A 27,399-nucleotide genomic window follows, 5' to 3' on the forward strand; every position below is an offset into this window, starting at 1 on the left:
CCCGTTATTAGAGAACGTTGTGGAGGGTGATGGATTGTGTGCTATGAAGCCAGGTGGGTTGGGCTCTGGGTGGGAGCACCTAGTAACAAATCACAGGGGAATGAATACCATTTATCAGGGCCTGCATGAACACAGGGATGTCACTTCTCTTGAACACAACAAGCAAGTTAATGGAGCCTGACCTGCCCCAGACATGGGGATCTGAGGGTGGGGCCTTCCCTCCAGCCTCCTCCATCCCCATCACTCCCGTCCCAAATTCCAGGCTGACTACTGACCTTCCGATCCCCACAGCCCAGCTTAGCCAGTTTTATAGCTGATACTTCTAGCACTCAACACCCTCCCCGGTTAACCGTCCCCTTCCTGCTCTGGTCCTCCCACAAAACCCACCTACTGATTCTTGATTGATCTTTCTTTTTGTTTGTTTTTGTTTTACTGGGCACTGAGCTCCAGCCCTATGGCACCCCCTTTTCAAATTTTGAGTCAGGATCCCACTAAGCTAAATTACCCAGGCTGGGTTCAAACTTGGGAGCTTCCTACCTCAGTCTCCAAAGAACTGGGACCACCCTGGTTTTGGGTAGAGTATTGGGTCTTCTCTGCCAGTCCTCAATCTCTTTTAAGGATTTATCTCTTTTAGGACTTATCCTAAAACTTCCTCCTTCAGCAAGCTTGGATTTGCAACACTGTATTCTGCCTCCTGCCACCTACATTGTTATGAGCAGTTTGTGGCTGGTTCCCTCCTTTATTTCTAGCTTACAAGAAAGCATTTCAAACCCTTGCCTATGTTTCCTAAGCTTTTAGACTCACTTGTAGCTGGCTCTCTGCAGTTGTGAAAGAGAGCCATAAAGCTCAGTGCATTTAACATATGACAGGTCCTCGTGGCAAACATCACCTCCTCCCTTTGTAGCTGGGCTAAGTAAGACTCAGAGGGCTTACAGGGAATTGCGTGCGCGCGCGCGCACAGACACACACACACACACACACACACACACACACACACACACACACACGTGAGCCGGCACAGGAAGCCAGCCTGCCTTGTCTAAGCCGGCTACTTGCTCAGCTCCCCCAGGCCTCCCGGTGAAGGAACCGCAGGCCAGGTAGCAGCAGCTCTGAGTTGGAGAAGCCTCCTCTCCCTGCAGGCCCAGCTTCCACAATTCATGGCTCGTGTCTCTCTTCTAAAACATTTGAGCCTATTATTCTGCCAGCACGTATCTAGCACTCTGCCTCTTATTACATTCATTTGGGGACTTGGGTCAGACTGTGAGCCTCTCTCTGTCCCCCTAATGCCTTACAACAGACCTGGTACATAAGCAAAAGAGATCACTGAAGAGACTAAATTTCCTCAGGACACCAAGCCTTCCAAACCGAGTCCCTGCCACTGCTACATTACTATGCCTGTGGTCCTGGTAGTGTTATGTAACTCTCCCATGCCTCAGTTTCCCCACCTGGATGAATGTTATTTTCAGACTTGTGAGGATGAAATAATTGTACAACAGCACTTGGCACAAGGTAAAGTTGCAGGTGTAACGGGGAGGTGTTGAACCTGGTGTCTCAGAGCTGGGCAGCCTGTGCTCAGCTCAGGTGCCACAGCTTCCTAACGCCTTTCTGTGCCTCAGTTTCCTTATATGTCAAGTGAACATTAACAGTTACCCACCTTGAAAGTCACTGTGCAAATTGGGCTCCTATAGCTGAAGTCCTTGTCTGGCACATGGGCAGGGCCACACAGTGTTCAACTCTGTGCACTTTTAGCTGTAGCAAAAAGCACCTGTCTCCATCACCTGATGTCCCTATATCACAGTTCAGCAGCAAGGACAATGACTTCTGGGCACATTTGTCACGTGTACCTCCTGTGAGCATGACAGAAGCTGCTGGCTAGCCATAATTCTCGTTCCCACTAAACTTACACCCAACTTTAGGCTCCTTCTCAGCACTGTGCTCTGTGGCAAAATGCCGAATTTCTTGGAGCTCTGGAGAGGAATTCTATCATTGCCGCAGGGCATGGTGCTATTAGGCCGGGGGAGGGCAGATTTTGGTGACCTGGCATCTTTCAGAAGGGGTGGGGGACTCACCAGAGATGTTGCTGGCCAAGGAAAGGCTCTCACAATGTTGATTCTGGACGGAGGTCGAGGCAGGGTTCAGCCCCAGGAGGAGAAGGGCCTGCAGACACAGGAAGGTGAGGGACACGGTTAGGCTGGGGCTTCGAGAGTCTGGCCTGATACTTTGTGCCTCAGATCCCTTCCCACTCTGTGTTCAAACTCTTCACAGTCTCCTGTTGCCCTGTTCCTTCAATATCCTCTGGGCCTGGAGTTTCTGGAGCTGCCCTGCTCATCAGGGCCTGGAAGAAGGCTGGTCAGGGAAGCATCCCAGCGACTAGGGCAGGACTCTTGTTCCTGATGGCAAGAGTCCTCCTGTAATGAGGCTCTGCTGGAGGAGGCAGTCTCCATCACACAGACCCAAGCATGGCCTGCCAGCCTTCTTTCTCTCTCTCCCCTGCTCCCTCTGTCTATCTGTCTCTATTTCTCCCTCTCTCTCTATCTCTGTCTCTCTCTGCCTCTCTCTCTTTCTCACTATCTCTGAGCACCCAGAGCACACAGACCCTCATCGACATATTTCCCTTTCTCCAGAGGCAGGGTCATGTCCAAGTCCTATGAGCTGTTAGTCTACCTAGGATCAGGTGACATGCAACCTTCTCACATGACCCCACCTGGACTAAGATGAAGTGGGTACAAAAGTAAAGGGGTGTCAAAAACTTAGGAGTCAGGATTGGTGACATTTCATGTAATATTTTAATGCAATTTAAGAAAATACAAATAACATAAAAATCCATGATAAAATACTAAAAAGTTTAAACACACACACACACACAAATGCTCAGTAATAGGACCATATTGGAGCTTAGAACAAAAGGAAGAAATCAGTAACAATATTACTGTATTGAAATTATTGATGTTGGGGCTGGGGATTTAGCTCAGTGGCATAAGCGCCTGCCTTGCAAGCAGGCAGTCGTGAGTTCGATCCCTGGTACCGACAAAAAGGAAAAAGACAAAAAAAAAAAAAAAAAAAAAAAAAGGAAGAAATTATTGATGTTTTTGCCCCCTCTTGACTTCTTGTGCTGGAGGAGAATGCCTACTCATGTGCCCTTGTCCTGGCTCTGTTCACAACCTCTTCCCGAGCTGGCCTCTACCTCATCCATCAGGGTGAGCTCATAGTTGTACCTGCCCCTTTCTTCGTGGCCCCCCCCCCCAGTTCATTCGCTATGGACCTCAGCTTCTGTCGCTGTCCTTAGAACCCGACTGCTCTCTTCTCCAGAGGCCAGCCTTTGTTGCTCACCTGCAGGAATGTCCTCCGCTGCCCTCTCCCTTCAGCACCCCGACCCCAGGCGCCAACCCCTACCGGCTCACAAACCCACAGTGAAGCCAGGCTCTGCTGCCTTCTCTCCCTGCCTCCACTCCTGAGTAGAATGTGTCACTCTTGGGCAGAGTCTGGTTCCCTACCTCCTCCGAGAAGCCCCCGTAGGGCTCACAGAATCATACTGTCCCCTCAGGGGCTGCCTGAGCCCTTAGCAGGCTTTGCTTACTCAGCTCCCTCACTCGCACATCCCGCTGGTGTGGCTTCGGGGTCTCTCTGCTCTTACAGGATCAAACTCCAGGCTCCTCAGCAGTGCCCTGCCCTGCACCCCCAGTGCTGTGTCCTGCTCAGCACACGGGACAGTCCCCAAATCACCCTGGGGTCAGCTAACTCCACTGTGGACCTCGACAGTGATTAGTACAAACCCATTCATCTCTGGCCCTGAGAAACTTCCACCACTTTATTAATTAATAATTAAGCTTCAGTCTCCAAAGAGATGGAGAAATACCTTTAGCCTCATTTTTTAACGCAAGCACACAAGTTGAGAGAGGAGGAAGCCACCACACCAGCTAGTGGGACCTGCCAGGTAAGCCGAGAGCTGCATTCTCGCTATGAAGCTGTACTGCTCATTTGGTGGTCAGGGGAACCCAGACTCTGCTCCACGCCGTCCCCCCAGACAGGCAGCCTGGCTGTTACAGCCAGAGGCCCCTTCTAGCAGGGCACTGTATCCTGTCTTCAGCTTCTCACCCTCCCCCTGCCCACTTCACCTCCCAACAACACACACACACACACACACACACACACACACACACACACACTCGAGTACACGCACATGCACGCACATGCACGCACATGCACGCACATGCACGCACATGCACGCACATGCACGCACATGCACGCACAGAATCAGACTCAAGTCAGCTAACATGCAAATTAAAGAAACTAGAAACACTCCTTGGAAAACAGCAGCCCTCCTGCTGACATCCCACCATTACTCATGCACCTTTTTTTGTTTTTGTTTTTGTTTTTTATCGGTACCAGGGATCGAACTCACGACTGCCTGCAAGGCAGGCGCTTATGCCACTGAGCTAAATCCCCAGCCCCTACTCATGCACCTTTAAACCTCTATTCCTGCTTCTCTCTTCCCGCTTCCCCCTGAAGGCACATCATGCTCCGGTCCCATCTAGTAACTCAGCACGCTGGCCTGCCTGTGCAGCCTCGCCCCTCACCTCCCCGCTACTCTAACCCTGTACCTGCAGCTAGGTCCAGAAGCAAAGCTACCCGGTTTCCTCTTCCATGTGCCCCCAATGTGCTTGTGCATGCGCTGGGCCGTGGGCTCAGGAGTCTCACCTTCGGAGGTGGGACTAGTTCCCATTCAGTACCAAGAACCTATGACCCACGGCTCTAATTAGATGGCACGTACACAGACCACAAGTTCTGTTCTTGCATCTTAATGTTCTGGGGCTCACTGAAGAGCAAAGCAAATCTAGATTTATCAGAAAACTAAGCAAAATGCCACAGGGTAAAGGGCTTGTCTCTCCCTGGCAGCTTGTACCTGAAAGCTTACATCTTCTTCTCAAATATGCTTGTTCACAAAGCCATTTTCTATCCACAGAGGACTTGTGTTGCATTATGCAAAGGAAAATGCCTCTTAAAATTCTCAAACCAACCTTTTCTCTCTGGAAAGGTTGGCTTTAGCAGAATCTGTGTTTGTGCTCCTTTTGCTCTTAAGGTTTGTAAAGGTTTCTGGTTATTCTTGAATTACACTTCCAGGAAAGTCCAGAGATTTCCTGTGTGTTTCTTTCTTTTTTTTCCTGTATGTTTCTTCCCACTGTCTGCTGATCTCTTCTTCAGAACTACAAATTTCTATCTCCATCAACTGGCAGCTAACGCACCAATGAGGCCAGTCCCCACCCCATATCTGAAGATATCGTTTTTCTCTTAAAACAGAGGACACAAGTTGGGGTCTATAAAAACACAACAGGGGGTGCAGTGTGAGCTTTCTGAATTAAGTGCAGGTGTCTGTGATGGAGCAGGATGAATCACTCCTCCACTCATCAGCAAGGTCTAGTACCCAAAGAGAGCTGTGGCTGCAATGCATCACGGATGGGTCACATTTGAGGTCCTGGTCTCCACCAAACTGGACCAAGCCAAAGTGCTTTGGGCCTGGGGACACTACGCCCTTGGACTCTTTCCACTGGCTTCTCCACTCTGTCATTAGCTTCAGCTGCTGGTCATCTTTTCAGTACTGTTTTTGACAAACCAATTTTCAGGAATTCATGAACTTTCCACATAGCGGGGACACCACAGTGGCTCTGAAGAGGTGAAGCTGGCAGAGTACCAGGTTCACTCAGTAGCTGACACCCCACTTCTGTACCCCAGCCTGGCAGGCCTGAAGTCCCAAATAAAAACTCTGTCTTCTTACAGATCTGTCCAACCTTGAAGGTTAAATCTGAGGACAAGGCAGTGCTGCCGCTCAATGACAGCATCATCTAAAATGATTGTCCAAAGGCACAGCAGGTCCTGACCTGAACACAGCACCTCATGGCAGAAAGCAAACAGGGCAGACCCCAAGTTCCTCATTTGCAGCTGAGGTGGCCAGATCAAAGAGCAGCTGAGTGGAGACTGGGTCCACATCTGCCCTTGGAGTAGATGAATGAGGTGGGGTGAGGGGATGCCTCTGGCCTGGCCAGGTTTCTGGCAGGGCAAAGCACAGACAGGAGGAATTCACACAGGAGGGGGAAACTGCGAGGAACCTGTGGATGGGCGGATGGGGGCTGGAGCCTGTCAGCTGCAGCTCAGCCGCTGCCCTCCTCCTGCCTCCAGGCTAGCACAGAATCGAAGCTCTATCCCAATTTCCAGTGTGACTTTGGCGTAAAGGTTAACTACACCCAGGAAATGCTTATTAGGGGCCTTTAAAAAAAGCTACATTGCTGAAGCTCAGTTTGGTCTTTAAGGTACAAAAGCGCCATTTCTTTTGGTGGGATGATGCAGCAATTAATCTTCTGCAGAAGGATTAAAGGGCCACAAGAAGAGGAAAGGGTAGCCAGAAGGGAGCTGGGGATGCTCCCACCTCCCAGATGTCCCCAAGGAAGAAGGAGAGGGACCACTTCCTTTCCCTTTCCCAATTATTTCCCAGGCGTGATTGGGAGAACTCTCAGGGGCAGAGCTGAGCTGATCTAACAGCCACAGGTCCAGTCCTGGAATGATCCTCGAAATTCCCTGCCTTCCTGCTGAGTTCTGAGCCCAGTCCTCCCACAGACTATGTGACTGGATTAGTCACCTGGCCCTTGGGATGCCATCTCCTCTTCTGTGAAACAGGGACAAAAAGGCTTTCTTCCCCACCTCACAGGGATGTGGACCTCCTGGGGGAAGGAGGAAAGAGATGCTTGGGTACTTGCTGCAAGTGTCAACATAGTCATTATCACCACGTGCCCCTTGGGGTCCCAGAATCCTCCTCAGTCCAAGTCCAGGTCCTTTCTGGCCTCTCCGCCCCATCATCCGCCTTCTGCCATAAGTTGTCCTTGTGGAGGAGCTTTTTAAAAGAAAAGGTTTGTTTTGTTTTTTAAAACCACCAGATTTAGTGAATTCTCTAGCCCCTGACTGTACCAGAATTTTACATTCTAGGAGGCCAGGGCTGATGAATGTCCTGGCACATGCCTGTAATTCCAATACTCTGAGAGGCTGGGGCCGGAGGATCACAAGTTTGAGCAGCCTGCACAACTTAGCAACCCAGTGAGATTCTGTTTCGAAAACAACAAACAAACAAACAAGGACTATGGTACAGCTCAGTGTGAGGGCATTGGACTCAATACTAGAGACAGCAAAAAAGAGAGCCTGGGGCTAAACACTTGACTGGACAGAAAAGAAAGGAATTCAGACAAGGATGAGGACAATACACACAGACACCCAAACACATTACACACAAACTCACACACAGAATAATAGCAGGACCAAGTGACCAGAGCCAAGTGCAGGGCAGGTGGGGGCTGCATCCACGACCTTGGGGCAGGCTCCTGGAGGGAAGTGAGCCAGAGTACAGGGACAAGCAGGAGCAGAGAGAGAAAGCCTCTCAATCAAGGGAGCACAGCCCCGAGTGGGTGGGTGGGGACATCTCAGATGGGGCTGAGATGGAACCAGAAAGCCTGGAGCGCCAAGCTGGCCTCTGGGGCAGCGCAGTGTCACAGTCTGTCAACCTCAGCATTTGTAGGTGTGAAAATTGAGGCCTGGAAGGGGGAATTTGAGTCCTTGCTCAGTGAGGCAGCTCTGCAGGTCAAGGATAAAGTGGGGCCTTGTTACTTTCCATGGCTAAGAGACCATGAGTGTCCTGACTTGAGAGGCCCCTGACTCCTCACTGTGACCAATGTCCTGGTTGTCCCTGGTGATCCCACACATGCAGTGAAAGCTCCTGGAGCCCATATTGCTTCCTGCTGGCTGAGGTCTGGGTCCCCAGCTTCTTTGTCCCTTCTGACTGCTTTGCTCTGCAATCTGGGCAACAGCCAAGAGAAACAAATCTTGATGCGAAAGCCAAGGGGTCATAAATCACAATTTATTTACAAAATAAATGGCTCCTGTTGCATTGAAAACTAGGATTTAGTTTACAGAAATAAAATACTATGTGTAGCAACTCTAAATACTGTCTGTCGCTCTGTAGTCATGGGGGCTACTGGCTGTAGGGAGGGCAGAGCCCTTGTGCAGATGATCACAGATCTGCACCCTGCACAGAGGGGGTCAATCAGGGCTGGGTTTGCAAGCAGTGCCCAGCACAGCAGAGGCCCTCGGGAAGCGCCTCTTTATTTTTTGATCCACTCAGAAGTTCCCTAAATCTAACCAGCGTAGAAGCTGGACCAGGGACAGAGAACAAAGATGCCATGTGTTCCTTCTCAGGCTTCCAGACTGTGTAAGATTTTTGCCCCCAAAACAGCCCCTTCTTCCCATCCTGATCCAGACCCAGCTGTCCCCCCACGGCTTCCTTCTGTGACAGCATCAGCTTGCCTCTACCCCAAGTCAAAAGCCGTGTTTCCTCCGAGTAAAGAATAGTGAAAAAATTATTCCAGGCAGACAAAAATAACTTATTGCTGCATTTAATTAACTTAAATTGCTGTTGTACAGAGAAGAAAAATGGAACAAAAACTCTGCCTACAGTTAAGGGAGGGGTACTACTTGGGTGTTCCCCACCTGCAGGCTTTTTCTTGGGCCCCTGGGCTCAAGATGCTTCCTGCCTCCAGCCCTGCTCCCACAGTCCTCTCCCGTCAAGGTTGCCTCACAGCAGAGCTGGACCTGCGGGTCACCTGCTTCACTCATCCCAGTTCTGGAGTCTACATTTGCCCTTTAAGGACCCTAACACATGCCCATTTGGGTTGTAAGATCCTGAGAAAGGTCTATGCTTGGCTACTTTTGCACCCTCGGTGAGGACTGACACAGTTAGGTCCCGATGCATGGGAGTGCATGAATAATAAGTGAATGGATGAGCAGACGGGTTTGCACCTTCTTACACCTTGGGCCACAGGGTTCAGTGATGAGTCCCATCAGGACATTCTGATGCTTACTTCTTTTCCTCATTTTCTCCTCTCCTCCTGCCCCAGGCACCCTCTTCCTCCTGGTCCTTGCTTCCTGCATGACCATCTTGGCCCCCAGGATGGTGTACCAAAGGCACAAGCGCTTTGGGGTGGGGAGATTAGGGCTGGAAACCTGTTCTAACTCTGACAAACTTGCTGGAGCACAATGGACAAGTCATTTCCTCACCTCCTCCCCAAAATGGTTTCCTCAAATGGGAAATGGAAGAACAATTGGGTTCCCAGAGTTTCTTTCCAGGTCTGAACATAAGTCTGATTCCAGGACTCCCAGGAGAGCAGAAATTTGAACATCTAACTTTTGGGCCAGAGAGATCCAGGCTGGAATCTCTTCTCTGCACCTTCCTGGGTGACCTTGGACAAATCACTTAAATTTGCATCTTTAATTGGGGCTAATGAAATATACTGTGCACAATCAAAGAGCATGGGGCCCAATGCATGGTGAGCACAAACAGCGGCCACCTCCGTTACTCGGTTCTGTGAAAAGTGCTTCCTTCCTTCCTCCCCAACTCAGTGCTTTTGTCCCACAGTGCTCCGTGATTTGCCTCCTGTTCACCTGTTTTTCATCACCAGTTTGTTTTCAGGAAGCTGTGTCCACCTGCAAAAGTGGCATAGGCATCACCCCGAGGAGGTGGATTTAATGGGCATGGAGGCGGGGGGCTCTGGAGCACTGCTCCCCTGTCACCCCGTATTGCCTCCTCCTCTCCCTCCTTGGTGGGATCTGAACTTACAGGCAGTCATCACTGCCTCTCCCCTAACTGCTTGCCTTTTTCTGCATCTTTACCTCCCTTCACTCCTCTCTCTCTCCCTCCCTTCCTCCCTTTCTTTCTTTCTCTTTCTCCTTCCATTCCTTCTTTCTGCTTTTACTGAGTTTGCCCAGTAACAAACTCTGAATTTTCTTGTTCAATCCTCTCAACCACGCCCAAAGTTGAAACCTTGGCTATCTACCCATGTACAGGTGACAAGCTGATGTGGTCACAGTTATTACCTTCTACTGCAGCACCAAACACACACACACACACACACACACACACACACACACACACACCACACTTAACACCAGCAGCTGAGCTGAGAGCCCAGCTGATGGTGTCACTATGTGGCTGGCATCCTCACACTTCAGTTCTGTGTCCTGCTCCCTCAAGGAGGAGACTTCCAGGTATCTGGGAGCCTTTCACAGCCCAGAGCTGTGTGGCTGCCAGGGACTGGATCCAAGCCTCTGTGAGAAACACACTTAGCCCGTCCGAATCCACCCTGCTGACAGGGTGACTGGAGATCAGGGCTGGAGCCAAGTGCCTACCCCTGGCTTTTTCTTCTCTCCTGATCCACCCTCTTCTTCACAAGCTTGGGTCCTTCAGAAGTCAGGTGGGTCTGGGGTTCATTTGCCTTTCGGCCTCTAGCTCCTGGCTGCAGCCTGGCTCCCTGACATGATGGTAGAATTGGGGAGGTGGACACTCCTGTAGAGGTGGATTCAGAAGGGCTAAGTTTGTTTCTCACAGAGGCTTGGATCCAGTCCCTGGCAGCCACACAGCTCTGGGCTGTGAAAGGCTTGCAGATACCTGGAAGTCTCCTCCTCGAGGGAGCAGGAAACAGAATCAACAGAATTGAAGTGTCAGGATGCCAGCCACATAGTGACACCATCAGTTGGGCTCTCAGCTCAGCTGCTGGTGCTAAGTATGTGTTTGGGGGCATGTTTGGGTGCTGCAGTGGAAGGGTGTCCTCGCAGGAGTAGCATTCAGAGGGGTTTGAAGAGGCCCTAGAGGGAAGGGGAGATCTTCAGAGGCTGGAAGGCAGGCTTGGTCTAATGGAAGAGCCTTCAGGATTTGCAGCTGTCCTACCCAGAGAAGCCCCTGACTCTCAAGATCACGAGGGGGAGCATAAAACGCCCCTGGGACAAAGTCCACTAAGCACAGAGATTTAGGGCAGAAGTTAGAAATTACCACTTCATCCTCTGTTTCTCTGCCTGTAAAAGCGAATTAGATAAATCAGATCATGCTTGGCATCCAAGCTGGGAGAAAGAAAATTTCCTTCTCAAGCCCTACCCTAGAGGTGCAGGCTCAGTGGGCCCATGGGAAGCTCAGGAATGCTAACACTGTTCATGCTCACCAGCACTGAGGATAAACTGAATTAGCCCAGTGGTCCTCAACTGGGGAGCCATTTTACACCCCAGGGACCACTAAGAACAAATGACTGGAGATATTCTGGTGGCCACTACTGATAGCTATAGGCATTCAGTGAGTGAAGGCCAGGGATGCTGCCCACCACCCTAAAATGCACAGGACAGCCCCCACATAAAGAATGGCCCCAAATGCCAACAGTGCTGACCTTGGGAAACCCTGCCTTGGGGAGTCTCAATGTCCTGAAGGCACTCGCCTGCCTGTCTGCTAGAGTGCAAGTGTCGAGTGCAAATAGAATGGATGAACAGAGGGAGGAGCCTTCAAGACAGGAAGAGGCCCTGGGTTGCTCTGTGTCTGAAATTCTCTGTGTGACCCTGGACAGTCATTTCCCACCTCTTGGCCTTAGTCTGAGGGCAAGGGGCTGATGGGAAGGACTCCTCCTAGCCAAATGGGCACATGGCAGGGGCAGCGGGTCCTTTCTCTTGTGCTGTCCTGGTCCTGCCTAGTCTTGGTGGTGTGTGCATAGGAGACCAAGCAAAGTCAAGAAGTCTGGCTTGCTGGTGCGGCCACTGGGAGAAAGGGTGGCAGTCTCTCCCTACAGTGTCCCAAAGTCAATGTCTCTGAGGCAGGAGGCAGGAGGCAGAACCCGTTCTGGGATGCTGGAGATGTTGGGCACCTCTGTCTTGGGTGAGTTGAAGCACATGGGGTCATGAGAGCTGAGTCATGGGAGCTTTGCATGAGTCCTCTACAGAGGAAGGGCTTCTCCCATGTCTCTAAGACCCTGCTGCCATGTGTGTCATTAGTCCTCTCTGAACCCTGGTGATAAAGTGCAAGTTGATGAATGAGGAGGAGGAATGGCTCACTAGAACCTGCCCACAGGTTGGGTTCTGAGTAAACCAAACGATTTCCTTTTTCCTGGCGTCCAGTTCTTCTTACATCCATCAACCCAGACTCAGTGACCAGAAAGAGCTCCAGCACTGCTCAGGTCCCTGCACAGGACAGCCACAGGGAGAAGGGGCATGACAGGAGAGATAGATGCAGGCAGAGTGAGCCACCACTTCAGGCCAGGAAGTCTGGCCCCAAAGGAAGGCTTTAGATGAGTTCTACTCAGATGCAGTTGGGATGGTCAGACTGGTTGGTTTGCCCACTGAAAACTGTTTGCTATTGGTCCACAAAAATTAAGAGTAAGCATTTGGAAACTTCAAAGTGACTTTGTCCTTGCTGTGACACTAAAGCAAGTTGTCAATAAGCTCATCTCCTTGAGCAGGGGCTGGACCAATTCGGATGCTGTCAGACTCACAAGGTGAATCATGCCGTGCAGCCTGCTCAGGAGGACACAGGCCAGTCTGCCTGGAGCTGGAAAATCCCCACCATCCTCCCACAGTTGGTTTGAAAAGCCTGCAAGAGCTGGAGGAGGGGGTGCCACGCTGGGTTCTCAGAGATGGCTTAGCTCATGGGGGCAGGTTAGTGACAGCTAGGCTTAGGGTCCAAGGGAAGAGTATGCAGGACATTGGAGCTGGGAGAGGAACCCCACCCATGAAGATAGCAGGTCCTTCTTGGAGCTTCAGTGAGGACAGGCCCCTCACTACTCAACTATTTCTTCCTTTATTCGCCATCTTGGTCCAGTAAAGAGGACAAAAAAGCCCAGAGAGGTTGGATGACTTGCCAAAGGCCATCCGTCCAGGAAGTGGCAGAGTCAGCTCCAATCTTGTCAGTTTAAAGGTCACTACCTTGCCTTGGGGGTCCTCACCAGCACTACTGCTCCTGAGCCCCATATTTCACAACCCGACAGCAGCATTCACAGTTAAGCCATGGCCTGGTCATAGAGAGAAAGGCCGCCCCACTGGCACATGCAGAGAGCTGGAAGGATTCAGTGTGGATGGAGAAGACACAAATCCTGGTGCCCTGGGCTACCTCTCCCCTGCCCAGCTACTCCTGTCCTGCAACTGGCAAAGCCATAGCAGCAGATAGGAGGGAAGCCCAGGCTGCCATCAAGGCCTCCCCTAGTCCTCACTTGGGGACTAACGCCTCCTGTAGCTGCTCCTTAAAGATCCTGGGCTTCTGAGAAGTTTCTTAACCCCTTTGTCTCCTCAGGCTGGATCCTAACCTTGCACTGGTGATTTCTCCCCAGCTCTGCCAAGAAGCCCTCATGAAGCACTACGGTGCCTTCATGGCATGTAGACCAACACCCCAGTGCCATGGACACAGGGATGAACCCCAGGCTGGGGCTGGAATGTCTCAATGGTTCCCATAGCACAGCCCTGCATAAACCACTGGGTCATCAATCCATATGCAGAGGAGAGGGCTCTATCTGTCTAGCTTGTCACCTATGGCTCTTGTCCCCATAGCACCTCTGCATTCATGGAAATTCAGTGGGGGAGCTCGCAGGTGAGGGAAATTCAGAAGCAGGGAGAGGAAGACCTTCCATTAAATCCAGTATCTACTGTGCACCTACTGTGTGCATTTTTCTGGATAGATGCTGATCATGCAGAATGTTTTTGCTTTATTTTTTATTTTTTATTCTTTAAAGGACTCCTCCTGACCCTTTCAGAATCTATGATGGGAATGAGAGCTTAGTTCGATGCAAGTGACCACATGTCTTTAGGGAGTCTAGTTAGTATTATGAGCCTCTGAGAGGAAGTGTGCTGACAGGTCGATGGTCTTATGTTGGAGAGCTCAGGCTCCTCTTTGAGCTGGTGGCTCACAGGAGGGGGAGGAGGCAAGGAGAAAGCAAAGATATTCTAAAGAGAGATGGGGTTAGACCAAAGGGCTACGTGGAGGAGGGAGAGGAGATGATTCCGGAAAACTTTGGTAGAGCTGGCAGGTGAAAACCGGTGCAGAGATGGGGGACAGCAGGAGTGACAGTGTAGCCAAACATGAGGAGACATAGGTAAGTATTCTGTTGGTGTAGAGACATTAGTGTAGGAGATTGTGGCGCAGGCAGAGGGTAGAGGCGAGGAGCGCAAGATTCAGGAATGTTTGCCTTACACTTCTACAGCAGGACAGGAGCACTCAGTGGGGTCAACCATTGTGTACCTGGCCAAGAGAAGCTGCTGGCACAAAAGGAATGGGCCCAAGGAGGTAAGGGAAGGCCAGGTCAGACCAAACCCAGTACACAGTGCCCAGCTCCCTTCAGCCAGGTTTGCCCTGCCCACCTCGGCATATGAAGCAGTATCCAGGCTCCTAAGGCTCCCAGCAGGTATGTATGGCCAGGGCAGGACATGGAGGCTATCTAGCCTGCTAACCACTCCCAGTGCTGACTCCATGGCCCCTGGGTGCCCAGTTGCCTCTCTGGGCATCAATCTCTTGTCCTGGTGTGGAGCTTGCAGGTGATTATATCTGTTCACAGGTTTAACTGTGTCGACAGTTAAGAAAGGTGGTGACCAGTGGGGGGTAGCTTCCAAAGGTGTGTCAGGCCGGGAGATACTATGACAAACACTCCTCAGTGAGCATGTGTTCTTATGTGTGTATAAAAGAGACAGACAACAGAGCATGCTCAGTAGGGAGCAGTTATACCACATAGGTGGCAGTTTATGATTCTTCTGTATCCTGCTGCTGGGCTGGAGGCCCAGCACTGAGGTGGTGGGGATGGAGTGAGGGATGGGGGATCCTTCTCCATCCTGCATCTGCAGCCTCCACACCACACAGGAGGCCTCTGAGCAGGCCTGCTCTTGGGGACAGCCGAAGAAGGCTCCAGACAAGGGGAGAAGAATGGGGCAGGCTTGTGAGCAATGCAGAGGGAGTTTCCAGGAACTGCCCCCAAGCCAGGGTTTTCTCTCTTTCTGTGCCAGGTTTAGCTAGTGGTCTCCGTCTGTGCATCACCTGTAGTTTCCTGCTCACTGTCTGTCTGCAGGCCTGCATCATCTATAATAAAACTATCCTCCCTGAGCAGCCCAGGGGCACCCAGCTGGATTGCTGCTTTTGCAGGTTGTATTGGAACCGTGAGAGCACAAAAATCCCATGGCGGGAGGCCTCTGCCTTAGAGAGCCCTGGACTTTCCCTCAGCCCCTGCCCAGGCAACCAAACCCCTCCTTTCCAGGTGACCACACACAGGCTTTCTCCTGCAGCTTGTACTGCTCAGGTGGCATTCCCACCTCAATCCCACTTCCCGTGTCTGTCACAAGCTGCCCACCTGGTTGTCTCCCCACACTGGGAAGGGTTGCTCTGGGAGTGGCTGGCATCTCTGGGCTCCACTGAGGTAGGAAGGGTTTTCTGGAGACTACCGAGACCTTCAAACAAATAGGGACATTGCCAGGGACATTGACCAATAAGCTGTCCCAATTCTGCTAATGCTCCTGACTTCCCAATTTAAAGGCTTAACCAAGATCTGCTCCGGGCCCTTGAGAGCCTCAACACCTCTTACCAGTCTGGATGGTAGGTCACAACCGCCAGCTAGCCTAGAGTGGTGCCCCCTCCTGGATCTTCAGCCACAAAGCAGATGAACTAGTCTGACCAGTTTGTCTTCTGGGCCCTGACCTAGGCTCACCTGCTCAGACCAGACTTCCTGGAACCTGGATGACAAGTTGGGGGGCCAGCTGTGTATGCCCCGCAAACCCTACCTCTTGGCACCTTGGGAATTGCTCCCTGGGCCCAGTAGGGCCAGGGTAGGAAATGCCTGTTTATAGGATGGAAAGAGTATCCATAAACACCTTCATTTGTCCTCCAAACTGTTTTATGGCTGCTGGGTAGACCACTGCCGAAGGACACATTTAAGTAAAGCATTTGAATCAGTGGTCCAGGGACCTATTCTCCAGGCCAAAGCCCTGACATGCTCATTTCACAGAAAAGAAAGCATTTGTCCATGTTCACAGGGGGTGCCTCCTTCCCTGTCTTCCTCCCCGGCTGTCTGACAATGTTGAAAAAGATACCATTTACTCTGCAAAGAAGTGGTTAATCATCTGTTGCCTAATAGACTCTAGCTGGTCGTTTTCAAAATAATTGTTTGCATCAGTGAGTTTGTAATTTTGTATGATTCTCCCTACAGATCTCTACTTTTACTGATGAATGTTTTCACATGTCAGCCATGTGCAGGGGACCAGTGTAGGCACCTCTGTTCTCTGTCCTTTGAGCTCAGCTGTGGGCTGGTTTCTCTTTCCCCAGGGACTGTGGAAAACATTCCTGGATGGCAGGAGACCCTATACTACCAAGAATGCTTCCTTCACCCCCAGCTCCTCAACGTTCCTTTTGGTGATCTTTTTTAGACTGAGAAAACTGATAAGATTTATTAAGGGACTCATATAACTAATACTTATTAAGCACTTACTATGTGCTACTGCGTGATTTTGCATACTCAAAACTCATGATTTATCCCCTTTTTTGACTGGAGAAGAAACTGAGGCTCAGAATGATTGCCCAGCACTTCAAGATGTAGGATTCAAGCCTACATTTGCTAGCACATGATGATACTGATTACCACACTGGGTCACTGAATACTGGGTAAAATGGGATGCAACTGGCCAAGAGGGCCTAAGACTGAAGATGAGCATTTGAAAAAGACTCAGTGATATTACTTGCAAGGGACTCTGTTGATGGATAGGGGCTTCCAAGAATCTAAGCAGACAGGAATCGTTCTTTGACTATAAAAGTGCATCTAAAATCTCTATCTGGCTTGACTTCCCAAATGGGCTCCCCTTTCCTTTCTGTGAAACCGTGCATGGCCAGGGTGGAGGCAGAGCTGGGAGATGTGGCCCAGTCCTCCTCCCTCTGAGCTCCTCCCAGCTCCTGGCGGCCACCTTGCACTTCCCCAGTCCCAGCAGAGGAGCTGTGAATTTCAGTGCTGAGCCTCTACTCTCCACAGAGCCTTCAGATCACTTGGCTGTTTGCGGACTAGAACAGCTCAGGCATCTCTCAGCCTTCTGCATTCTGACACGACATGCGTATCCTGTGGGAGCAGCTGCAGGCTCGCTCCAATTTACAACACTGAACAGAGACGCAACAGCTCAGCCCTACATTCAGTCTCCAGACGTGTGCAAGGGATTCACAGACCCAGTGTTGTGCAGGGGGATAGACAGATAAGGACACTGAGACCCAGGGAAGGGTACTTAGGTCCAGGTACCATGTACTAAGATCTTTCATCTGGGAGTGGAATCAGTTGCACCCTGCTCTTACTGTGTAAGATTAGAGCCCTAAGGTATCTTTGGAAACACAGCCCTTTCACAGTGACTTGAAAGATAACAGGAGTCTAGTATGACACCCTTGTTTACAGATACAGAAACTGCAGTGCACAGAGGAAAAGTGACCTAGCCGAGAAGTCAGAGCCAGTTGGAGACGCAGCTGAGAGCAAAGCTGGGTTTGCTGACCCCCAGACTGACGGTCTTTCTATTCCTTTAGCTGCTGAACTTATCAACTTGTACCTACTTCCCCACCCACCTATTCTAGGTCACACACCATGGCAGAGCTCAGGTTCCTGGGTTTGAAAGGAATCACAGACACTTAGGGCAGTGCCAAAAGGGCACTTTGGACCCTCAAACTCCTTCTGTGTGGCTGACCTCAGCTAGCTGCTGCTGCTCTCCAAGGAGCCAAATGTTAGTGAGGGTGTGAAATGCATTTTCCACTTGAGTTCAGCCTCATGGGCTCAGGGTTAGTGTCCTGCTTTTCCATAATCTACATGTTCCTTGAAAACAGGGCCAAATCCCGTCATGTCCCTCGTAGGCCTGCTATATCAAATCCAAATGGCTGAGCCTGGCATGGTGGCATTCACAAAATGTAATCCCAGCACTTTATGGGGCTGAGAGAGGAGGATCACAAGTTTGAGCCCAGCCTAGGCAATGTAGTGAGTTAGTGAGACCCTGTCTTTTGTGTACTTCAGGCTTGTCTTTAACTCACTGTATAACCCAGGATGGCCTTGAAATTGCAGTAATCCTGCTTCAGCCTTCCAAGTGCTGGGATTGTAGGCATGTACCACCACATCTGGCCAGTGAGACTCTGTTTTAGAAGTAAAACCTAAGTAAGGGCTGGGAATGTAGCTCCACTTGAAGGCCCAAGGTTCAGTCTCTAGTATTGAAAGCAAACAAAACAAAAATTCTATACAACTGGCTAGGCTCGTTATTCCACCTCACAGTAGCCCATGGTCCAACCTTGGTCACCTTTTTGCCCTCCTCATGCCTCCTCAAAATATTGGCCCTACATTATTTTAGCAAAGAAGCAATTTGGAAATGACCCAAATGTGCACCTATTTAAAGATGTCAAAATCACTCACGGGCACGACACTGGCCACGACAATCTCCCTCGAAAGGCTCAGGAGCAACAGAGGACAGACTTAGGCTGTGACACAGCAGTGACAGGGCTGCCCAGTGGCCAGAGCCACGCCCAGGCCTGTGCTCACAAGAAGGACCCATGTGAATTATTTCTAAAATGGCAACATCAGTGCATGAAGACAGTGGGATACAAACAATTTCCCTCTCTGGTTTCCAAACTTTACCCAGTGCTGCTAAACTGCTTTTATAATAATAACATGGCAATAAAACCAGCTCCCTCAGAACCAGTGCTCTGTTAAGAACCTACCTGGATCTGGCCTTCTCTACCCTTCAAGGTCACAATTACCAGAACACAGGTCTCTCCCTTGGGTAACCAAGGAGCAGCAGCTGGTGGGGGGTAATACAGAGGTGCCATCCAGGTCACTCTTCAGGAGTAAGGAAAGTGTTTTATTTGTCACTTCTTTACCTCTGAACATGCACACACATCATTTCCCCTCACTGGCATGCCTGTGCACGCGTGCATATGCGCACACACACACACACACACACACACACACATTCTAGATCCCTCGCACACACTCTTCACGAGACTGTGTAACTAATACAGGGAGAAACACTTACAGTCCCAAGAGTGAACCCTTTCCCAACACTGACTCACTCGTTGGGACAGACCTGGATTTTGAATTAACTGTAAATTACCTAGTTTTAGGCTTTCAAACTGACAAAACTTCCTGAGTGCTCATCTGGCAGAGATTCAGGGTGAGAATTAAGTGGCTTAAAATATTTCCAGGTAACAGTAAAACACGGGTTCAGGTCAGGGTAGCCGGGTCTGAATGCTGGCTGCACCACTCACTGGCCGTGTGGCCTAGAACAAGTTATTTAGCTCCTCTCTTTCTCAGGAACAACTTCTACTTCCTTGGCCTTTATAAAAATTAGAGGACTTCATATTTACAAGGCAGCTGCCCAATGCCCCACAATTTATACCTACTATAAAATTCCCCATTTCTTTCTTTGTTTGTTTGAGACTGGGTTTCACTATTTAGTCCAGGCTGGCCTTGAACTCATAATGTAGCCCATGGTGGTCCCCAACTTGCAATCCTCTTGCCTCAGCCTCCCAGGTGCTGGGATTACAGACATGCGCCACCATACCCAGCTCTCAGTTTTTATTATTAGGCATCTGCTGAGTTTATCAGGCCAGACATAAGGAATACACATTACATTGTCCAGTAGGAATAGCAAGGCTTTTTTCTTATAGGAAAATGTAATGAAATTCTACACAGATTTGCATACAATTCTAAGTAAGGCCTGAGAAAACAATGTTTACCTTTTCCATGTAAAATTGGGAGGAAAATACCCACAGTTCCATCTTTTGAATCCAAATGAAAGAGTGAATTCTAACTGGTTGTAAATTAAGACGAAGTACATAGTAAGCCTTTGGAAAATATTCACATTCAGTGCCATCTATCTAACTTCTCTGGGTAATTTTCTCCTTTCTCTTGCTCATATTCTTGATCACACAGAAAAATAACCCAGGGGTCCAGCCCTCAGGCCACAGGTTGGGGAAGTGAGGCAGGTTCAAGGTGATCAATCATCCTACTTTGCTATTTTTCACCTTAAAACAACCAGCCGATATTTAGAGAGGGAGAGATTGGAAGCTTCACTAAGTGGTAGTCTAAAATGACGAGCAGCAGCGACTGAGGTTTGCCTCACGTCGCTTTGTGAGCAGGTAATATACAGGCGATTCCATAGCTGATGGAACAGTAAATGCAGTCTTGACACCCCTGGCCCAAATTCACTCAAATCTTTTGTATATACTCGCTTTTGAATGACCTGAACTTCGTCTGCGCTGTGTCTATCTGCGGCCCAGGCGGTTCACGCAGACCCTGCAGCCCAGAGATCCCGAGGGGACGCCGGTGGGAGCCTGGCGCGGGGCTGCCCAGCGGTTATGCCGAGGCCCATGCACCGTGCAGAACCCAGCAAGCCCAAGTGCGCTGGGGCGCGCGCCGCGCCGGCAAGTGGCGACAGTCCCCTGACTCCCTAACCCCTTCCCATGCTCAGCTACTCGCGGGCAGCCCCCCGCCGCCCCAAAACTTCATCCAGCACTCGCTGCAAACGTCGTCTGGCAACTTTCCTAAACTCCAGGTGCCAAACCACGTCGCTAGAGCCGCGGCAGGAGCGAGCAGAGCGGCGGGCTGGAGAGCGAGTGCTTCGCTGCGGGGCTCAGCGAGGATCGGCCCGCCGCGCCGAGGAACCCACAGCACCCCGGAGACCGCGACAGGGATCAGAGGCTCACAAGGGCCGAGGCTTTTGCGTTCCAGGACTTAAGGTTCTCCATGGAGAAGGGCAGGAAAAAGCGTCCGGGACCAAAGGAAGGGCAGCTGATCAGAGGGTGCTGGGGCGGGGCGGAGAACCCACCTCGGGGAGCCTGCGGTCCGGGATCGGGGTCCTCGGGGAAGGGGTGGGGTGGAACCAAGCGTCGGCCCCAAAGCCTGGAGAGCTCGCCGCCCAGTCTTTTCCCGGGTGGAGGGACCCCTCCTCCGCTGCATCCAACAGCTTCGCCACATCGGTTGCTTCCCCCGCTCTCGAGTTCTCTCCCTAGCCATCCAATCCCCTCTCCAAAGGAGCAGGGAGAGGGAGTCAGGCTCCCCCTTAAGCCCCAGCTTCCCGGGACTCGGCGCCCCTCCCCCACCGCGCCCACAGCCCACGCCCGTCCCGCGCCCGTCCCGACTGGGGGCGCCCACGCTCCCGAGCTGGCCGGCTCGCTCTTACCTTGACGAGCCGGAGCTGCGGACGCCGTCCCATCCTCAGGCTCGCTCCGTTACCCTCCTAGATGTCTGGATGCCTCGGACATCCCAGAGCGGCCCGCCCGCGACTGCGGACTCGCGCGGCTCCGGATGGGCGCTGGGGCCCCTGTCGCTGCCCGGCGGGAGGCGCCCGGCGCTGAGCTCCCCGGCCCCGCAGCTCCACCAGGCGGGCTCTCGCTCGCCCTTCCAGAGCAAGTCTGGCTGCCGTTTCCCGGCTGGCGGGGCCGTGGCCGCCTCCCGCCCGCCGAGTCCGCCTCGCCCGCCGCTTTCCCCACGGTCCGCCCGCCGCGCGCCTCGCTCCCCGCCCCCTCCCGCGCGCGTCCCCTCCTCTCTCCTCCTCCCCTCTCCTGCAATCTCTCCTCCGCGCCTCGCCCCTGGGCTCCCCCTCCGTGCTTCCCTCCCGGCGCCTCCCCAGTCTCTGGCGCTTCTCCAGGCCGGCTGCCTGCGCTGACCCCCTTTCCCAGCACCCGGGTTTGCGGTAGTCCGCGGGGCGCGCAGGCGACAGTGGTGGCCGCTGTAGTTCTGGAAGAACCGGGGTGGGGGAGGAAGCGGCGGGACTGAACGCAGCCTCCTGCCTCCCGCCGGGCCTGAGGTGAGAGCCCCGAGAGTCCTAGGGAGCTAGGGGACTTGGGGAGGGGGTCAGGTGAATTCACGACAGCGAGACTATTGGGGGCTGGGGACTAGGGCCATCTCCACAGAGTGGAGTTACAGCGAAACCAGCTGAAGCTGGGAATTGCGTTTGGGCAGTCCCCACTCTGCAGCCGGCCAGCAGGCCGGCCCGATCCCCAGCGCATTTGGCACTGATGTTCCCAGTGCGTGCTGAGACACCAAAGCTCCGAGGAAGGGGCCCTTACTCGTTTGGTTCGTTTGTTCATTCATTCATCTTACAAACTGAGCACCTGCCCAATTTGGTCCAGACAAGGGCCTGGACCCAGAAACCCTCAGGTGAAGGAGAGGTAGCAGTGCCCAGCAAGACTAGGAAGCACCTGGACTAGGCAGAGCCAAAACCCCGGCGCGCACTGCGCTACATCGCGGTAACGCAGCTGGGAATCCAGCCGGCAGGACGTCGAGCCCACAGCGCCGCCTCTCGGCCGAGCGCTCTGGGTAGGGGTCGGAATCCCGCCAGGGTTTTCCTCTGGGCTGGCTCTCCAGTTCTCTGCCTCACTCAGCTGTAGCAAGCAACTCCTGCCTTTTCTAGCCCTTTCAGGTGGACAGAACTTTTGACTTCGTGCTTCTTTCTTCTTAAGCCAAAGCTGGAAAGGATGAAGAAAAATCGCTGGAAATTTTCATCCTACGGAGCCTAGGAGCAGAGACCCCAAAATATGCTGAAGAGTGGTGGGTGGAGCATGGTCCCAGGTGGCAGCAGCGGACTTTGAAAATCAAAGAGGTTGGATTATATGCCCTGCTGTAGTTACCCCTCCTCCCTCCACTCTCTCCTGGGCACAGCGTGCAGGAGCTAGTGCATTCATGGGTCCAACTGGTCCTCATCTGGAACTGGAGTTTTGCAGGAGGTCATAGGATCCAAGTCTGTTTATTGTTGAGGAAACTGAGGCACTTAGAGAGGTGAGAGCCTATCCAAAGTCCTGTAAGTGGTAAATCTAGTCCTTCTCTTCTTGTTCCCAGCTCAGAGTGCTTGGAAGTGTGGGCTCTAATAGGGTTTGGGACAGGTCGACCAGGAGGCCACCTGGCATACTGACTTAGCCTTAAAGGGAGGCACTTTCTAGCTGAAGCACATACTCCCTACATCTTGCAAAACCTCATTAGGTTTGTGCCCCAGAGCTTGTCATGCTGAATGGAGCACTGATTCATGGCAGTCAGTCCCAGAAGAGATGGACATACCAATCAGATCGCCAACATACTGCTCTCAACAAAAATTAAACACAGGGTAGTTTGCAGTCAGACTGGGTTTGAGTCTTGGCTTTTTCCTTACAAGCTGTAGAACCTTGGGAAACTATTTAACAATGCCTCAATGTTCTCATCTATAAAATGAGTGTAGTAACACTTGCTTTTAGAATTATTAGAGGTAATATTGGCAAAAGACTTGGCTTGGTCCCTGGTGGACATTGAGGACTTTACAAGGGTTAACTGTAAGTGGCCTCACCATCTTCATCAAATGTACAAGTGTGTGGGCAGGTTGGTCTCTTCCTGTAGGCAATTCTCTGTGGGAAGCAGATTTGTTGGTTAAAAGGATGCAGCAGTGTGGTGGATGCTGGAATCTAAGGAGAGGGAGCTGGCTGGTCTGCAGGGAGGCAGGCCTTTCCAGACCCTCACCCAACCCTGGGTTGGAACATGTTCTTTAAGGACCAGCCATCTGCTCTCTGATTTGATTCCCTCTGTTTAATAAACACCAAGAAATTTTGCCTCTTAGAGCCACCTTCCTCCCCTTGACATGCTCTTTAAATATGTTAATGCCGTTGATTCACTGTAATCAAGTCTTGCTCCTTCTGCCCTATGTGGGCTGGAAGTCAGCTTTTCTATCTGCCTGAAGAGGACTCTATCACTCACACATTTCACTGGGTTATTTGTCTAACCTAACCCCATAGATGGGGCAGGGGACTTGGCACCACTCTACAACCTGCTTATTTATAATTTTGCCCTCGACATACAAAGGAGTCTCTAGTTTAACAGCCCTCCACAAAAGATTCCATATGCCCTTTCACTTACCCTGAAAGAGCTTCCTTTCACCTTCAAGGACCTGTCTCTCGTTTGCTTGGCTTGGTGAAGGAGCTGGTGTCAACCTCGGACCTCTCTAGGCATCAGCGCTCTAGCCCCAGCAGTGTGATGGCTCAGGCTGGTCTCTGTGGGCAGTCTCTCCACACCTTCCCTGGACAGGTCTGGATCCACTGAGCATTCTTTCACACAGCCTGGTCCCTCTGAAATTCTCTTTGGGTCCATCCTTGTCTTTACCTCTTCTCTTCCTGAATAGGCTCAGACCAGAATCAGCTTCCCTGCATTTGATCTGCCATTTTGGAAGAGGGAGGGGATTAGGAATAAAAGATAACTGTATGTCCTTCCAAGCAGTCAGAGGGACAGATATGAGAGCAAACTATAATGGGTGGGGCCCAGGGAGGTGGGACAAGTAAATATCTCCTGCCTGAGGGGTTTGGTTACCTTAGCCATTCACACTCCAGGGAAGATGGATGGTCTGGAACCTGCTTTTCAAAGTATGTGTGGTAAAGAGCCAATTGTTTGTTTTAAACAGTCTGTCACTGCTGATACCATTGCAAAATAAAGGGGGAATGAATTAGGAAGTGAAAAAATGCATGCAAAATAAAAGCCCAGTTAAAAATGAATAGATCCAGTGGACCAAAAACTACTCTATCAGATTGTTTTAACTTTCCAAATAGTCATTTTGAATTTCCACACTGCCCTCGTGACAGACTGGCAACAGATAGGGTGCAAATCATGCTAGCATAGAATAGTCTAAGTAGGAAGCCAGAAAAATGGCCTCCTAAAAGGAGCAGCTCTCAAATCCCCTTAAAATTGGAGGCTATAGTATTAATTACTCCACTCAGTCAACAAGCATTTAATGAGCAGCAACTATGTGCCAGTCACTGTTGGAGGCCGTGGCTAATAATGATTAATATAACAGGGTCCCAGCCCTCCAGATAGTCACAGTCTGGAATGGGAGACAGCCGCTTTGATAAATAATTAAAAGCTAGTGCAATTATGTCAACAACAGACCAGGCACTGTGGGAATGGAAGCAGGAATATCAATTCTGCCTGGAGCCAACAGAAAAGGTTCAGTCAAGGAGGTGAGGCTGCTGCTGGGGTCTGGAGGAAACAGGAGGAGGTGCCTGCTCAATCCTGTCTGGCCAGCATGCGCTCAGTGTATGAATTAAAGTGAGGACAGTGTTTAGCATAATGCGGCACCTAGTAAATGTTTCAAATTCATCTGCTGTTTTTATCATTAAATATTACAAGCCACCATCATCATTATCCCCCTAGATCTACTCAAGATGGCCCTTAACTTTGCCAGGGGTTTCGGGGGTCACAATAGCTCACTGGTAGAAGGAGTTCATCTGGCTTTGATTCCACCCCTTGCCAGAGGAATAACGTTACTGGAAGGGATGGGTTGGGACTTTGGAAGTCAGATATGTGGACAGGTGAAGATGACAGAGAAGCCCACTGAAGTCCCTTAGAGACACAGCCTGAGGCGTAACTGCAGGACCCGGAAGGGTTTGGTTTGATGGGACAACAGCTGTGAGTGAGGCTGCTTGAGATTCAGCAATTTGGGGAGTTTTCTGGCCCTTGGATAAGAAGGTTGACATCTTTCTTTCTCTCGTTTACAGCAACAGATAGTAATGCTAGTTAGGATCTGTACTATGGCAGCTTGTCTTTTTCACAAGCATTTGTGCCCAAATCCTTTCACAAACATTTTCTCATTTAATCCTTGTGATAGCCCTATCACTGAGGTATTCATGGTTTCACTTTACAAACGGGAAAGCCAAGATCACGAGCTCATATTTTGCCCAAGGTCACACAGCTGACCCCAACATAGACAGACAGACAAGAGTATGCACGCCCTTGGCTCCCACTCCAGATATCTGCCAGTGTGCCATGGAGAGGTAACCCAACCCCAGACCTTCAGGCAACTGCACTGATGTAGGACTTAGAAAAGTCCCTGATTCTGGAACAGCGATGCTCTGGAATGAGTCCTTCTTTCTTTTCCTAGCTGTTGGATGGAAGGGTGGAATGGACAGCACTTGGCGGTGGCAGCAGGCCCAGAGGGCTCTTCAGGCCATGTAGCAGCTCCTCCCCCTGCTCCCAAGTCTGAGTCTGTATCAGTCAAAGGCAAGGGCATTTACCCTGGCACAATTACCATATTTTTACATTTATTAAGTGTGGTCCCAAGGTTCAGGACAACTTGCTTTAAAGAAAACTTTCAAAAGGTGCACAGAAGTAAAGGTTGGGTGAATGTGAGGACATTTTGGGAACATTCTAGAAGTACAAAGATATCAGCAGTTGTAGCCAGAAGTGCAGTGTCAAAAGGAAGGGTACATACTCACTTGGAAATCACAGCCTAGATCAGGATTATACTGGGGGTGGGTTAGTTGCCCCGTGGGGAACTCGTCTTACAATATTTAAACACATTTCTGGGTGTCACTACTAGGAGAGAGTTATTGACATCTAGTGGGGTCAGGAAAGCTACGTAGCACAGAGCAAAACACGAGATGCCTCCACAACAAGGAATTACCCGGTTCAAACATGCATAGAAAACCTAGCCAAGTCAGCAGTTGGTACCATGGACAGCATAAACCAGCAGCTCATGAGATTCTGGTGGAAATCTAGATGTCTTCTTCTGCCTGGAAATCACTAGAAAGCCAGGGCCCCCACCTCACTTCCTGAGCCTTGTGATTGCTAACATACTAAGGTCCCAGGGAAGGCAATCTGGATTATACTGGATATAGCCAGGACTTGAGACCCTGGAGCCTTCCGGGAACCCTCCCCAGCTTGGGGCCCAGCCCTGCCCCTTCACCTCTTATAGGTGTAGTTTGTACTTTCCCCCCCTCTTTGTCAAATCCCATTTTAGAGCTAGAAGGGCCTTCACACCCAGCACCCCATCTACTAGGTTGGGTGCTATTATTTCCATTCTTCAGATTGGTTCACTGAAGCCTCAAGGTTAAACAGCCCTGTTCTTTCTTGGTTCCCAAAGATCTGCAAGATTCTGGAGAGCAGAGGCTGTTTCTGCTCATCTTTGAAGCCCCAGCCTTGGGCAAAGTCAGTTTCAGCAGATGCCAAATGTGAGGTCTGCACTTAATGATCAGCTTTAACAGAGTGTTAGACCTAGGCTCCCTCGATATATGCCCACCCCTTCTGAGACCTTCTCACTCACTGCCTGGGGGTTTGACATTATGCCAGCTGTCAAGGGGGACACCCCCACCCCCACCCCACCCCAGCAGGCAGTTACGGATTCCTAGTGGGAAGCCTCAGCACTGAGCCCCAGTCCAGTCTTTTTGGTCCTTCCTTCTCCTCAGGCCTTAAAAGGGGTTCAGGGCAAGTGCGAATAGATGTCAGGTACCTGCAAATCCAGCAGTCTAAAGAGGCTAAAACAGAAGAATCACAAATTTGAGACTTGTTAGGTCAACTTAGTGACTTAGTGAAAATTCTGTTTCAAAAAAAAAAAAGTTCATAGCTCAGTGAAGTTCAGTTCCTAGTACTGTAAATATAAACACAAAAAATAAAAATAAAAGATTCAGAGCAGAATGTGAGCTCCCTCCAACACCCTGAAATATCTTCATTACCCCAGAGGGGCCCACAAAGTGGACCACCCTGATCTCCAGTGCTCATTTACAAGTCACGGAATAAGATAGACAGAAACCAAAGAGACATCTCAACCGCTTGCAATATGTTCTATGGT

At 50.8% G+C, this 27,399-nt stretch overlaps 1 protein-coding gene across 2 annotated transcripts in view; it reads right to left on the reverse strand.

The window, feature by feature from the left end:
- Window positions 1-21,334, reverse strand: part of Crhr1 (corticotropin releasing hormone receptor 1) — a 43,237-nt gene extending 21,903 nt beyond the window's left edge. The window contains exons 1-2 of one of the 2 annotated variants that reach the window (XM_063241663.1): window positions 21,004-21,334; window positions 2,070-2,157 (exon numbers count right to left, since the gene is read on the reverse strand). In XM_063241663.1, coding sequence (XP_063097733.1) covers window positions 2,070-2,157; window positions 21,004-21,036 — 121 coding nt within the window. In that variant the 5' untranslated portion in view covers window positions 21,037-21,334. Of the gene's footprint in view, window positions 1-2,069; window positions 2,158-21,003 lie in introns of those variants that run through there. The other variant, XM_063241666.1, reaches the window with a different exon arrangement.
- Window positions 21,335-27,399: the final 6,065 nt, after the last annotated feature.

This window comes from Cavia porcellus, unplaced genomic scaffold, assembly GCF_034190915.1.
Source record: "Cavia porcellus strain 051 isolate PalLab524CR breed Dunkin Hartley unplaced genomic scaffold, mCavPor4.1 scaffold_32, whole genome shotgun sequence".
NCBI classification, from domain to species: Eukaryota; Metazoa; Chordata; class Mammalia; order Rodentia; family Caviidae; genus Cavia; species Cavia porcellus.